The sequence below is a fragment of the Meles meles genome, chromosome 5 (genome assembly GCF_922984935.1).
Source record: "Meles meles chromosome 5, mMelMel3.1 paternal haplotype, whole genome shotgun sequence".
Taxonomy (NCBI): Eukaryota; Metazoa; Chordata; class Mammalia; order Carnivora; family Mustelidae; genus Meles; species Meles meles.
This window is the reverse complement of record NC_060070.1, coordinates 102,131,567-102,146,225: the sequence shown is the minus strand read 5'-3', so window position 1 is coordinate 102,146,225 and position 14,659 is coordinate 102,131,567. Positions and strand designations below refer to the sequence as shown.

The window sequence follows — 14,659 nt, the reverse complement described above, 5'->3', positions numbered from 1 at the left end:
AAACATAGACCACAGAACCAACACAAAAACACCTTGTTGTATATAATTTTCGGCAAGATTCCACCAAGAAAAAATAAGTAAATCCAGGGGAATGCTATCAGTGTGTGAGAAATCAGGATCTAAATAAAGAAGATATCAAGAAAGATATAACACAGATATTGCAAAGTGGATAGAAAGGTAAACATAATTATTATCTTTAACAATTTATGTGCAACTAAGCAAAGAAAAAGTAAAGTAAAATAGTCAAAATTTTTTAAATTTTCAAATGAGTCAATGTCAAAATACTAGAAAGAAAGCAGGAAAATTAAAAAAAAAAAAAAGATTTAGGCTCCCAGATAAACAGAGTCTCTGGACTGAATATAAAAGTGATATCCAGAAATATATTGTCCTAAAAATAATTAGATCAGAGGGCACAAACATTTAAAAAAAAAAAAAAAACAACAAGTAATAGAGAAAATAGTAAAAAAGTAATGAGGCAAGAAAGTAATAGAAAATAGTAACAAAAGATATAGCTAGGAAAACATGAATTTAAAATTGTATACATATATTACCTACATGGAGGTCACTGTTTTCATACTAGATTAATAACAACCTCAGGCTCAAAAGGATTATATATGCTATTAAAGGGTATAAAAATCAAAAAGATGAGAATGAACACCACACGTAAGCAAAAGCAACACAAGTTCAAAATATACAAGTCAAACCTAATAAATGCTACTCTAGCTTTATCTTTGTCTTCCTCTAGGCAGCAGTTACCCCATTATATTCTCTTACTCTCGTAGCTTACCACATAGTTCTAATTTTCCTCTCACAACAATGGACATTTCATCTCCTCTACTGGCTTTTCCTCTACCTCCTTTATTGGACCTACAATATTTTGTTCCTGGAGCTCTCTGTAGGGCACTCTCAATGTTAACGTGCCCATCATCTCCAGATCTCTCCTACGAGTTCCAGACACAACAGTTTAAGGATCCCTGGTACATACTTCAAACTCATCCTGACCAAAGTGATCATAACCCTCTCCCCTCCTCCACATTTTGCCTTCTACATGATTGTCTATGCTCAAGGCAGAAACCTGGAGTTCATCCATGATTTTACTCTCCGAGACTACTTCCATCTAACCCCGCAGCAAGCCTAAAATGTCTCTCAAACTCACATGCTCTCCTCTAGCCCCCTGAACTCACCCCACTTAGGCCATCATCACTGACTGGTCCTCTGACCTCAAAAGCCCCCTCATAGCAGCCATCTTGACCATTTTCAATCATTTTATATTATTCCTCCACATTTTTATATCCCTCCATTTTCCATGGATTCCAAATTTCACCCTATTAAATATAAGCTTTATTGTGCTTCACTTTATTGTGCTTTGTAGATAATGTGTTCTTCACAAATTGAAATTTTGTGGCAACCTGGGATAAAAGTTTATCAGCATGTTTTCCAACATTTGCCACTTTGTGTTTCTGCGCCACCTATTGGTAATTCTTGCAATATTTCAAACTTTTTCATTATTGTTCTATTTGTTATGGTGATCTGTGATCAGTAATCTTTGATGTTACAATTGTAATTGTTTTGGGGTGCCATAAGCCATGCCCATGTAAGATGGTAAAGATGTGTTCTGACTTCCCCAAAAGCCATTCCTCAATCTCTCTCCCTTACCTTGGTCTCCCTGTCCCCTGAAAAATAACAAAATTGAAATTAGGTCAGTTAAGAACCTGTAACAGTCTCTTAGTGTTCGTGTAAAAGGAAGAGTTGCACATCCCTCCCTTTAAATCAAAAGCTGGAAATGATTCAGCTTAGTGAGGAAGGCATGTTGAAAGCCAGGATAAACCCGGAGCTAGGCTTCTCATGCCAAACAGCCAAGTTGTGAATGCACAGGAGAAGTTGTTGCAGGAAATTAAAAGTGCTACTCCAGCGAATCTACAAGTGATAAGAAAGAAACAGACTTATTGCTGATGTGGAGAAAGATTTTGCCATCTGGGTAAAAGATCAAAATAGCCACTAACATTCCCTTAAGCCAAAGCCTAATCCAGAGCAAGACCTTAACCCTCTTCAAATCTCTGGGAGAGATAAGGAAGGCTGGGAGAGATAAGGAAGCTGCAGAAGAAAAGTTTGAAGCCTGCAGAGGTGGGTTCATGAGGTCTAAGGAAAGAAACCATCTCCATACAACTCAATTGCAAGATGAAGCAGCAAATGCTGATTTGGGAGCTGCAGGTTATCCAGAAGATTTAGGAAGAATTCATGAAGGAGGCTGCACTAAACTACAGATTTTCAATGTAGATGAGACAGCCTCATATTGGAAGAAGGTGCCATCTAGGACTTTCATAGCTAGAGAGGAGAAATCAGTGCCTGGCTTCAAAGCTTCCAAGGATAGGCCAGCTCTCTTGTTAGGGACTAATGTAGCTGGTGACTTTAAGTTGAAGCCAGTGCTCATTGACAATTCTGAAAATCCTAGGAATAATCCTTGAGAATTATACTAAATCTACTTTGACTGTGCTCTATAAATGGAACAAAGCGTAGATGACAGCATGTCTGTTTATAACATGGTTGACTGGCTATCTGAAGCCCACTGTTGAGACCTACTGCTCAGAAAGAAAGATTCCTTCCAAAATATTACTGTTCATTGACAAAAGAACTGGTCACCCAAGAACTCTGATGGAAATGTACAGCAAGATGAATGTTGTTGCCATGACTGCTATTCCAACATCCATTCTGCAGCTCATGGATCAATGAGTAATATTGACTTTCAAGTCTTACTGTGTCATTTGCAGCAACATGGAAAGACCTTGAGGATATTCTGCTAAGTGAAATAAGTCAGACAGAGGAAGACAAATACCATATGATTTCACTTATATGTGGAATCCAAAAACAAAAACAAAAAAGAACACACAAATGAGCCAATAAATAAACAAAACCAGGGAGGGAGACAAACCATAAATGACTCTTAATCTCACAAAACAAACTGGGGGTTGCTGGGGGGAGGTGGGATTGGGAGAGGGGGAGCGGGCTATGGACATTGGGGAGGGGAGGCGAACCATAAGAGACTATGGACTCTGAAAAACAACCTGAGGGTTTTGAAGGGTCAGGGGTGGGAGGTTGGGGGAACAGGTGGTGGGTAATGGGGAGGGCACGTTTTGCATGGAGCACTGGGTGTTGTGCAAAAAGAATGAATACTGTTACGCTGAAAAAATAAATAAAATGGAAAATAATAAAAAAAAAAAAGAAAAAAAAAAAAAAGAAAAATACTCATAAATACAGAGAACAAACTGATAGTGGCCAGAGGGAAGGAGGCAAGGGAATGGTCAAATGAATGAAGGAAAGTGGGAAGTATAGGCTTTCAGTCATGGAATGAATAATTCACAGGAATAAAAGATACAGCATAGGGAATATAGTCAGTGGTATAATAATAGCATTATATGCTGACAGACAGTAGCTACAATTGTGGTGACATTGGATAATATACAGAATTGTCATATCACGATGTTGCACACCTGAAGCTAATATAATATTATGTATCAATGTACTCCAATTTTATTGATTTTATTTGTATTTTTTTCAAAGAGGGAGAGACCAAGCACAAGCCAAAGTGGGGTGGGCTGAGGAAGAGAAAGAATACCTATACCTCAATTTTTTAAAAAAAGAAAAAATGAAAAGAAAACTTTCTGGACAGGATTCACCACTCTTGATGCCATTAAGAACATCTGTGACTCATGGGAAGAGGTCAGAATATCAACACTGACATGAGTTTGGAAGAACTTGATTCCAACCCTCATGGAGGACTTGAAGGAGTTCAAGATTTCGCTAGGGGAAGTAAGTGCAGATGGGGTGGAAACAGCAAGACCTAGAATTGGAAGTGGAGCCTGAAGATGTGCCCGAGTTGTTGCAATCTCATGATCAAACTCAAATGGATTTCTGGTGGAGGAACAAAGAACACGGTTTCTTGAGATGGAATGTACTCTTGATAAAGATAGTGGGAAGATTGTTGAAATGATAACAAAGGATTTAGAATACGAAAGAAACTTAGTTGTTAAAGTTGTGGCAGGATTTGAGAGGACTAATTGTGAAAGAAGTTCTGCGGGTAAAATGCCATCAGACAGCATCACACATTACAGAGAAATCACGGAAGGAAGAGTCCATTGATGAGGCAAACTTCATTGTTGTCTTGTTTGAAGAAATTGCCACAGCCACCCCCGCCTTCAGCAACCACCACCGTGATCAGTCAGCGGCCATCAACATGGAGGCAAAACCCTCCACCAGCAAAAAGGTTATGACTCGCTGAAAGTTCAGAGGATGGTTAGCATTATTTAACAATAAAGTATTTTTAATTAAGATATGTCCATTGTTTTCTAGACATGTTATTACACACTTAACAGATATATTGTGAACATAAATTTTATATGTATTGGAAAATGGAAAAATGCACTTGATTCACTTTATGGCAATATTCACCATATTGCTAAGGGCTGAAACTGAGCCTTCCATATCTCCAGGATATGCTCAAAGTATCTAAGTCACCATCCCTAGCCCACTGTCCCATTTCACATGCTCCGTCCTTGGCTCACTATACCGCAGCCATACTGGCTTTCATCTTCATACACACTAAGTTCCTTCCTGCCTCAGGAAATGTGCACATGCTTACACCTGAAAGCTAATCTCACTGATCTCTCCATACTTTGGACTCATCCCATCTTTGCTCTCAGCTTGAATTCCTCTTTCTGATCACTACATCCAAAATATTCCCCTTACGTTACCTTGCTCGCCATTATCTCTTTAATGCCTCACATCACCAGGCCCATAGTAGGCCCTTAATAAATACTTGTTGAATGAAACAGTTGTCTTAAATTTAGTGACTTAGAATAATGCATTTTAATACTATAAGCATTAAATATTTGTTAAATAAATCAATAATATATATTATTCACATAGTATTACTTAAGTTCTATTCCTACTATAAAATATACTTTTTATAAGTTCAACAAACAGAATGAAAATATACTTTAAAATTTATGTAGCCTCAAAGAAATCAATGGCATATTTTTAGATTAAAGACTTAAAGAATATACAATGAATAGACTAATATAAAAACAACAAATATCTATTTGTAGGTCCTCTCTGCTAAAATATCATTTGTTAATACTGATGATTATTAGTTACTGAGTTCCTATGTCATTATTCATGGATAATTATAGTTTTGATAATCCAATCAAAAATTAGGATACTCTTCTAGTCATAAGCAATTCTGTACGTGTAAAACCTACTTTGTATATACAATGTACAACTTTTATTTTATTTTTACTTTTTAAGAAATTTTATTTATTTATTTGACAGAGAGAGAGACAGCAAGAGAGGCAACACAAGCAGTGGGAGTGGGAGAAGGAGAAAAGGACTTCCTGCTGAGCAGGGAGTCCGACAATGCAGGGCTCAGTCCCAGTACCCTGGGTTCATGACTTGAGCCAAAGACGGATGCTTAATGACTAAGCCACCGAAGTGCCCCCGCAATGTACAATTTTTAAAGGGAACCTGAAAAAAGCATTTATACTCAAAGAGTGAAAATACAGCTGACCAAAAAACCTTAACAATTATAAAGAGAAAGCCACAACCATTTTGAAAATTTGATGAGATCTGTATTAAGCATTCAAAAAATAATAATGTAGCATTTTATTCCAACAAACAAAAATGACTATATTATAAGAAGGAAATAATTAAATACTCAGTTAAAACAATTAATGACTTAGTGGTATCCTAACAATCTAAAATATTCAGGTTTCTGTCCCTGTGAGTCAAAGAACAACGAAATAAGTTTAGTCGACCCAAAGGAAAAAAGTTCCAGAAATACCTGTGTGAAAGCTCTTAGCCTACTGTAACTTCAGTCTACTTCCTTTCCCACTTCTGCAATTCTAAGTGACTGTGAATTACATAAGTACTATGGTATGAGATAAGGATAAGCCACAAATTCTATATGCGGTTCTTAAAATGCTTCTTAAAATGTCAACTATAAGGACAAAGTCTAACACTTTGGCTTTCAAACTGTTTGAACTTAACCCATAGTTAGTAATAAATTTTACTTTGTAACCCTGTACACATATACTTACATACATACACGTAAACAAATTGAAACATACTTCAACAATACTACTCACTAGTTGTAATCAAGTCTGATATTTTACATTCCTATTATTCTGTTTTTAAGATGCTGGTTGCTATTCAACTAATTAACTTCCCAATTCACCACAGGGTCTTAATCTGCAGTTTAAAACCATTGATCTAGGGGCGCCTGGGTGGCTCAGTGGATTAAGCCGCTGCCTTCGGCTCGGGTCATGATCTCAGGGTCCTGGGATCGAGCCCCGCATCAGGCTCTCTGCTCCACAGGGAGCCTGCTTCCTCCTCTCTCTCTGCCTGCTTGTGATCTCTCTCTCTCCGTCAAATAAATAAATAAAATCTTTAAAAAAAAAAAAAAAAAACCATTGATCTAGTCACTCTTATGGTTCAGCAAATTATATGAAATATATACATACTTTCATTGTGTCAGAACCCAACAATGTCTGTGAGGAACTCGAAGGAGAGTCAGAATGCTGGAAAAGAAAAAGAAACAAGGACAAACCTAAGACGCATCATACTCAAACAGAGGAAAATGAAGAGAAGCAAAGCAAATGTTTGAATTGCACATTCTAGTCTAAGGCATTACCATAGACAAGGAATCCTGTAAGACCTTATCAATGGTAGCACAGAGCTCTTCAGTTTGCTGCCTGAGCTGTGCAGGGAAACAAAACTGGAAGAATTGAAACCAGGTACTGAGTTAGCAATGAGTTTTGGTCCTTTGTTTCAAAAGCATGGGTAATCTGAAGTCATTACCTCCAGAGGTGGGTCTAGAGTGTTGTCCTTGAAGACACTTTCAGTCTTGGCTGGTTCGTCGAGTGCCTAGTGATAAACGAAATAGTTCTCATGTGAGGCTTTTAGTCAAATATACATGTAGTAGAAAAGTCTCTTCAAAAAAGCCCTGTATCTCAAGATTTCAAAAAGGAAAAAAAAAAAAAAAAGACTTTGAATCATTGATGGTCATCATCAATTTATTATCTATATCTATTATCTATTATCTAGCATAGAGGCTTTGCTCACACCTGTCTAGTTTCTCCGATGTAATGAGTATCTCCAACATACAGTATTGAAATAAAGAAAGGAAGCCGAACTTTTTAACATACACACTAGAACTTGGACACATTATACATCCAGATGAGACTTGTCCCCTTCAAACAAATCACTTTGGGAAGTGACACACAGAAACAATGATGTCACCCTTTCTCAAAATACCACAATAACTATTTTTGAGAAAATGCTTCAGGGCCAGTTTAATAAGAAACATGCACACACAAGAAAGAAACTTGCCTAATTTTTAATCATTTGGCTATAAAAAATTTGGGTTACTTGATTCATTAGACTTGGCCTCAGATGACATCCAACTCTTTTGAAAAATACTTTTTGTTTATTTTGATATAGGCCAGGTATCTACTTTTTATTTACTGTGATAGAGTTCAGATACCTACTTTAGACATATAGTTCAGATGTGGAGAAAGTAAGATGGCACCCCGTACAGTGTTCGTACGCCATTGACAATAATTAGTTTCACAAAATAATGGAAACCAGTATGCATTCCTCCCTGCTTGCTTTTTCATCTTCCACATGAACCTGAGAATTCATCACTCATTAATTTTGTGTTTATCATCATGTGTATGCCTTTAATTTTTAAAATGTAGCAATATATTTACACATCACTAAACAATATATAAGGTTATGTTGTGCAAATCTTCTAATTTCATGTAAGTACAAAATATGATTCTGGAACATTTTTGTGTTTGTTTGCTTGCTTTAAACCACTTTATTGAGATACAGCTGAAATACAAAAATCTGTACCTATTTAACATATGCAGCTGATGTGTTTGGAAACAAGTATATATCCATGAAACCATGTCAACAGTCTATTGCCATAAACACGTCCATCACCTCTGAAAATTTCCTCTTGCCCTTATTATTGTTTTCCATATAGCTATTCATTTAGTGTTGGGCCTCCACGTTATATCCCATTTCAAGCATATTCCACAACAAAATGGATACTTCTTCTAGTGCTGAATTTTTTTTTTTTTCTAGTGCTGAATATTTAGGGTGCCCCATATTTTCCCTATTAGAAACTGTAACAACTATCTCCCACGTACACTTTTCTTTATAACATATTTGTAATTTAAGACATAAAGAAAAAGATAGCTTTTTCAGATATTGTGAAATTATTCTTTAAAACAATTGTATAATTTTACACTCATAACTGCAATGAATGAGAGTTCCTGTTTTTCAGACTTTGAAGAATCTTAACATCCTGACATGCATAAAATATCTCCCTATGGTTTTAGGTTGAATTTGCCTGACAATTTTTGAGGTTGGGCCTCTTTTATGTATTTATTATTATTCGTGTTTCCTTTACATATGTATTCATTGTTCTATTGGGTTGTCTGCTTCTTATTCATTTGTTGGAAAATTTTATATAATTTGGATGCAAAGTATTTGTCAGTTAGATGTGGCACACATGTCTTCACCCAGTCTTGTCTTCCCTTTTCATGATCGCCAATATGTCCTATGATAACACACACAGCTTTTCATCGCAATACGGTCAAAGTTTTCATCATTTTCTTTTGTGATTTAAGGAACTCTTTTCTAACCTAGTAAGTCATGCCCTTGGGTGGAATTCTTAAAATTTGGGTTGCTTCATATGTGGTCTAAATCCCTCATGCCTCCCAGCGAACCTGGGAGTTGGGGGATTCTTTCCCAACAACATGGAGCTGTGCCAGCATTGGAGTCTATAAGGACAGTGTATCTCAGCCTTTTCTATTTTTTTTAACATGTTTTGATATTCTCATTCACCCAGTGTGTAAAATTCACTCACATAGTTTCTGGATTTTTCTCAGAGGGAATTGCTCAACATATAGCTGTACATTTGGTGTGTCTATGGGAAGAGGAAATTTCAGAAGTCTCATACCACCATCTTAGTCCCAATCCTTTATTGTCTCTAATATTTATTTGTGTCTACCTACTTTTTTAAACAATCAGTTTCTCCAGAGAATGATCAATTTCCCATCTCTTAATTGAACTACATATTGGCATTGATCTTCTTTGGCATATTCATATTCCATTTCAGTAATATATGTTAATATCTTTAACTAACTCCTTCCCTCTACCTTTTTTTGGATTTATCCTAACCTTTCTGAATGTATTCCTTTTGTTGCATTTCACAAGTCATTATATATAGTATGATGACTGTCATTCCATTTTCAATACATCTTTAAACACTTTTGTTAAGATTTCTTAGATTCATGGGCTATTTAAAAGAGGTTTTCCCTATTAATTTTTTAAAATGAGGATTTTTCCCGATTTTAAAATTATCTAATTTAGTTATACTATAGCCAGAGAATTTCTTCTTCATAATAGTGACTTTTTATGAAGTTTGAGATTTATGACGTAAGACACGGTTTTATAAATATTCCATTTATGCTTAAGAAAATATCTATCTTCTGTTGTCTGCAGGCTTCTGCATGTAAGTGTGTGTATATCTGATCAAAATTATTGTTTTATTCAATTTAACCTACTTTTATTGGGTTTCCTGCATATGTGCTCTATCAATAATTGAAAGAGGTATCATAAAATCTCAGGGAATGATAGTGGGTTTGCTAATCTCTCCCTGTGATACCAGCAATTTTTACTCAACATAGTTTGAAGCCATTTTATTAGCTACATTCATAATTGAAGTATTCCTCCCTCATGACTTAAATGTTTATCATTATAAAGTGACCCTCTGTCTCACCAGTAATGTTTTATGTCTTAATATCTATTTTGCCTCATATAACCAAATGCTTTGATTAGCATTTTACTAGTACATCATTTTATGCCTCTTTTTTTTCAACTTCCTACATTCAAACATTAAAAATCAGTGGTTTATAAATAGCAGATGTCTAGAATTCATTTTTTGATCCAGTCTAATTTCTACTGTCTTTTAACTGGAGAGGTTAACATTTCTTTTATTACAATTACTTATATGTTTAAATGTTTCCAAAACATTTGTTTTGTTTTTGTTTTACTTTTCCTATTTCATTTTTATTCAGTTTTTGAATATTTTAATTGATTACATTTGTTTTTTTCTAACACATTTGCCCTCCACTAACTTGGATCTCATAGCAAAGAAAATGCTAGATGTTCATCAGAGATTTTCATTTTCTTGGACACAGATATACATTTCTTTGGTCTCAAGAATTTAAGTATGATCTTGTGACTTATTCTTATGAAATAAATGTGAGTAGAAGTCATACATAACCTCTGGTGAAAGGCAGCTAAGAGTGGATATGGACTTTCCATAATTCTCTCTTTCATCTTCTTCAGATAACTAAGACACAAGATGGAAGCCAACTACCTTCCTAAATCACTGAATTACTAAGAACTCATGTGGGAGAGCAAAAATGAACACTACCAACATGGATATGGAAAGGAAATAAACAATGATAGTGTTAAGCCACTGAAATATCAGGGTTTGTCCACTGTGGCAGTGAGTATGGCTTACATTAAAACAAAACAAAACAAAACAAAAAAAACTAATATGAATGTTATAGACTATTTTTTTTTTTTTATAAATTAACCTTGAAAATTTTTCTTTTTATACCAAGGTCTAAACCAAGCAGTACAAAATCTAGATTCAATTCACATACTATTCAATAATCTAGCAATTGTATAGCTCTCTTCAACCCCTACTCTTGTTTTTATGTTCTAATTGCCTTATAAATATATTGGAATACGCTACCAATATATTATCATGTTTTAATTTTTTATACTACTTTTCTTTTTAAAGATTTTATTTATTTGACAGAGAGAGAGAGAAAGAGATCACAAGTAGGCAGAGAGGCAGGCAGAGATGGTGGGGGAAGCAGGCTCCCTGCTGAGCAGAGAGCCCCATATGAGGCTGGATCCCAGTACCCTGGGATCATGAACTGAACGGAAGGCAGAGGCTTTAACCTACTGAGCCACTCAGGGGCCCCTCATGTTTAATTTTTGCCTTAAATAGTTATATGTATGTTAAGGGAATTTTTACAAAATAGCATTTTATAGTTATCCACATATTTATTATTTTCCATGTTCTGCTTTCCTTCCTGAAGTTCTGAGTTTCTATTCACCATTATTTATCTTCAGCTTGATGAATTTCCTTTAGCATATTTTGTTGTACAAATCTTAATCAACGAATTCTCTCCGTCTTCTTTCAACTGAAAATATCTTCATTTTGTCTTCATTCTTGGAGGGGTTTTCCCCAGCAACATAACAACAACTCTCATAAGAGAGAGTTTTTTCCTCTCTCTCTGCATTTAAAGATGTCATTCCACGCATTGTCTTCTGGCCTCCACTGTTTCTAATGAGAAGTTAGCAATTATTTTATTGTTGTTCCTCAGTATGTAATGCACTATTTTTCCTTGATTGCTTCCAAAATTTTCTCCTTATATTTGATTTTTAGAAGTTCAATTGTAATATGTTCAGTCATGATTTTCTCTGAATTAAACATTTTGGGGACTATCTGAGCTTCTGAAAAGTATTACATATTATACCAAATTTGAAAAAATTTTGTCTATTAGTTATTCAAATATTTTTTCTACCCCATTCTCTCCTCACCCTCTGTGACTCTAATTACATTTTGATATCACCCCCCATGTCACTGGAACTCTGTCCATCTATTTGTGTTCCCCTTTTATTCAGATCAGGTAATTTCTAGCAATTTATCTTCAAGTTCACTGACACATCTGCGTCTTCATTTTTTTCTTGAAAAATACAGTGCATTTTCTAATTTCCAATATTTTAGTTTTCAACTCTAGAATTTCCATTTGAGCCTGTTTTAGTTTCTATTTTTGTGAAGTCCTACATAACTCATTATCAGCATATTTTCCTTTATACCCTTGAGGATAGTTACAAGAACAACACCTGGAACATCTTTGGGTCACTCTCTGTGAATCACATTTTCTCTTTGAGGGTGCTTTAAATTATCCTGAGTCTTTATATGTTTAGAAATTAGTAATTTTGTATCCTAACTATTGTGTTATCATTGTTTAGTTTTAGCAGGCACTTAATTCAGCTCCAAACTCTGTCTCCTTGATGGTGGGCAGCAGCTGGAATCTCTGTTTAGTTATTTTATCCTTAGCTGGGGTTAGCTGGGCTTAACAGGCACATGTGTAATTCAGTGGTCATCCAGGGGTTTGGACAGAGTTTATATGCAACATTTAGGGCTTCCTTTCTGTGACTCACTCTTTCCCCATATTCTCCCCTCACTTTCCAGATCCCTCCGTTGTGTAACCCTCCATTCTCTTTGATTCCTCATCCAGTAAGCCTGCTGGTTTCTTGCTTAGTTTTCATTGGTTCAATGGTGAAGAGACAAAGAGCCTCCCGTAGATGAAAAACTCAGAAAATTTGGAAAATCACTCAATTCCTTTATCTCTTTACAAACATTGACTCTACTGAAGTTCTACCTGCTCTTGGTCACTTGGTTCAATACTTTTAGTATTGTATTTTGTATTTTGCCCAGTTCATCAGAGTTACCTACAAAAGAATTGGTTCAATACCAGCTACTGTTCATTTCCTAGAAATATAATGAGTCAAACTAATTTCAATTCATTAGCACAAATTATCCTTATCACAGAGATGCATAAATTCAAATCTCAAACCCACTTCAGGGTAGGCTTATGGTTAAAGATTCTCTTTTTTCCTACCCTGAGCCCAGGCTAACATAAGAAAATTTGCTTGTCATTTCCCTTTGAAAAAGTTCTTTTTACTTATCCTTTTTTTTTTTTTTTTTTTTTTTTTTTTTGACAGAGATCACAAGTAGGCAGAGAGGCAGGCAGAGAGAGAGGGGGAAGCAGGCTCCCTACTGAACAGAGAGCTAGGCTCGAGCCCAGGACCCTGGGATCATGGCCTAAGCGGAAGGCAGAGGCTTTAACCCACTGAGCCACCCAGGCACCCCTCTTATCCATCTTGTAATTGAGAATGTAACCCTTCAGAAACCCTGGCTTTATGACAGGGAGGCAATTCCAGTCCGCATCTCACTCAGCCCCAAATCTTTCTCTCCCTTCACCAGTTTGATAGTAAATCCCAATCCCTATGATTAGTGAGCATAATATCTTCCGAATAACTAAGCGTTCTAAACTTCAACTTGCTTTTGGTATTTGACCCTTGGGGATTTCCCTGACTTTTTTATGAGCTCAGCTTCATATTTGGGGTGAACCACATCCAACTGCTGTATTCAACTGAAAATTACAGTCTGTCCTGTCCTGTTATTTAGATTTACCTTTGATTCTTTGTTTCCTCATTATCAGTCTGATATACGCATATTCTGACCAGAAAGTGTCACCAGCTGTCACACGCAATCTAAGACTCAACAGAATCAATTTTTTGCTTTCTAACAGACCCAGTGACAGAACAGATCCAGAACTGTTAATCTTCCCAACAGGAACCATGGGCAGATGCCAGTTGTCATTTTGGCCTAGGATATACACCTCAGAATTCAGAAAAGTTGCATCTAAAAATAAGAATTTACCATCTTCTCCTTTCAATAAGTCACAAAGGAAAATATTGTCTGGATTTTTTTTTTTTTTTGCAAAATCCACTCTTCTGCAGTAATTAAGAAATATATAAAACATTATCTATGATAACCTAATAGAAATGCATGAGATTGGGGGCACCTGGATGTCTCAGTGTGTTAAGCATCTGCCTTCGGCTCAGTTCATGATCTCAGAGTTCTGGAATAGAGCCCCACATCAGGCTCTCTGCTCAGCAGGGAGCCTGCTTCCCGCTCCCCCTATGCCTGCCTCTCTGCCTACTTGTGATCTCTCTGTCAAATAAATAAATAAAATCTTTTTAAAATTATATGTGAGATTTCCTCTTTCTAACCATAAAAAATTTCTCTTTTGCCTTCCTTCTTTTTCCTCTAAACTTACTAGTCATGAGTAATGGGTAGCAAGAACAGAAAATTTCATAAAGATAACTCCTAGCTGGTGTTCAGATAGTTTAATTTTTCTCTGACACAGTGTCTTAATTACCTATTTACCTTGCTGTTATGGGCACGGCCAAATACACAACCCTGACCACTGGGCAGATGGAATCAAACAGTTTATTAGTCAGATATATTCACAGCCTAGAGGAAGAGAAGGCTGCACACCACACTGGGCCACACAAGGGCTGTGCTCAGGCACAAAGTAAACAACCAAGGGTGGTGGAAGACCGGAGGCTTTGTAGTATCAAGAGGGTGACATACATGTCCCCTGGTTTATAGGAAGTTGGGATTGGCTTGCTTGATTTAGTAGGAACTGTACATGGTCAGTTTGATAAGGAGGGTTAGGGGACCTTATCTGGGGGTGGACAGTGGGGAGGGGAATTTGAAGTTAGGCTACTTGAGGCCCCTCTAATTTCATGATTACGTCAAGGGGGCACATAATATGGGGCCTTAATTTTAGACTCAATGCCATACGACTTCTAATGACCATGATAATTATGGAGAAGAAAAAAGTCAGAAATTAATGAGGACTAAGAACAAACTCCTTAGGGGAACAGTTTGAACCAGCCCTTCTTCACCTTTTCAATAATATCTTCTATTTTCTCT

General features: G+C 36.3%; 1 protein-coding gene across 1 annotated transcript in view; it reads right to left on the bottom strand.

The window, feature by feature from the left end:
* LOC123941851 (muscular LMNA interacting protein) overlaps window positions 1-14,659 on the bottom strand; it is a 259,159-nt gene that overhangs the window by 82,666 nt on the left and 161,834 nt on the right. The window contains exons 6-8 of the mRNA XM_046005630.1: window positions 6,850-6,915; window positions 6,683-6,766; window positions 6,513-6,569 (exon numbers count right to left, since the gene is read on the bottom strand). Of these exons, the coding sequence (XP_045861586.1) occupies window positions 6,513-6,569; window positions 6,683-6,766; window positions 6,850-6,915 (207 nt within the window). The remainder of the gene's footprint in view (window positions 1-6,512; window positions 6,570-6,682; window positions 6,767-6,849; window positions 6,916-14,659) is intronic.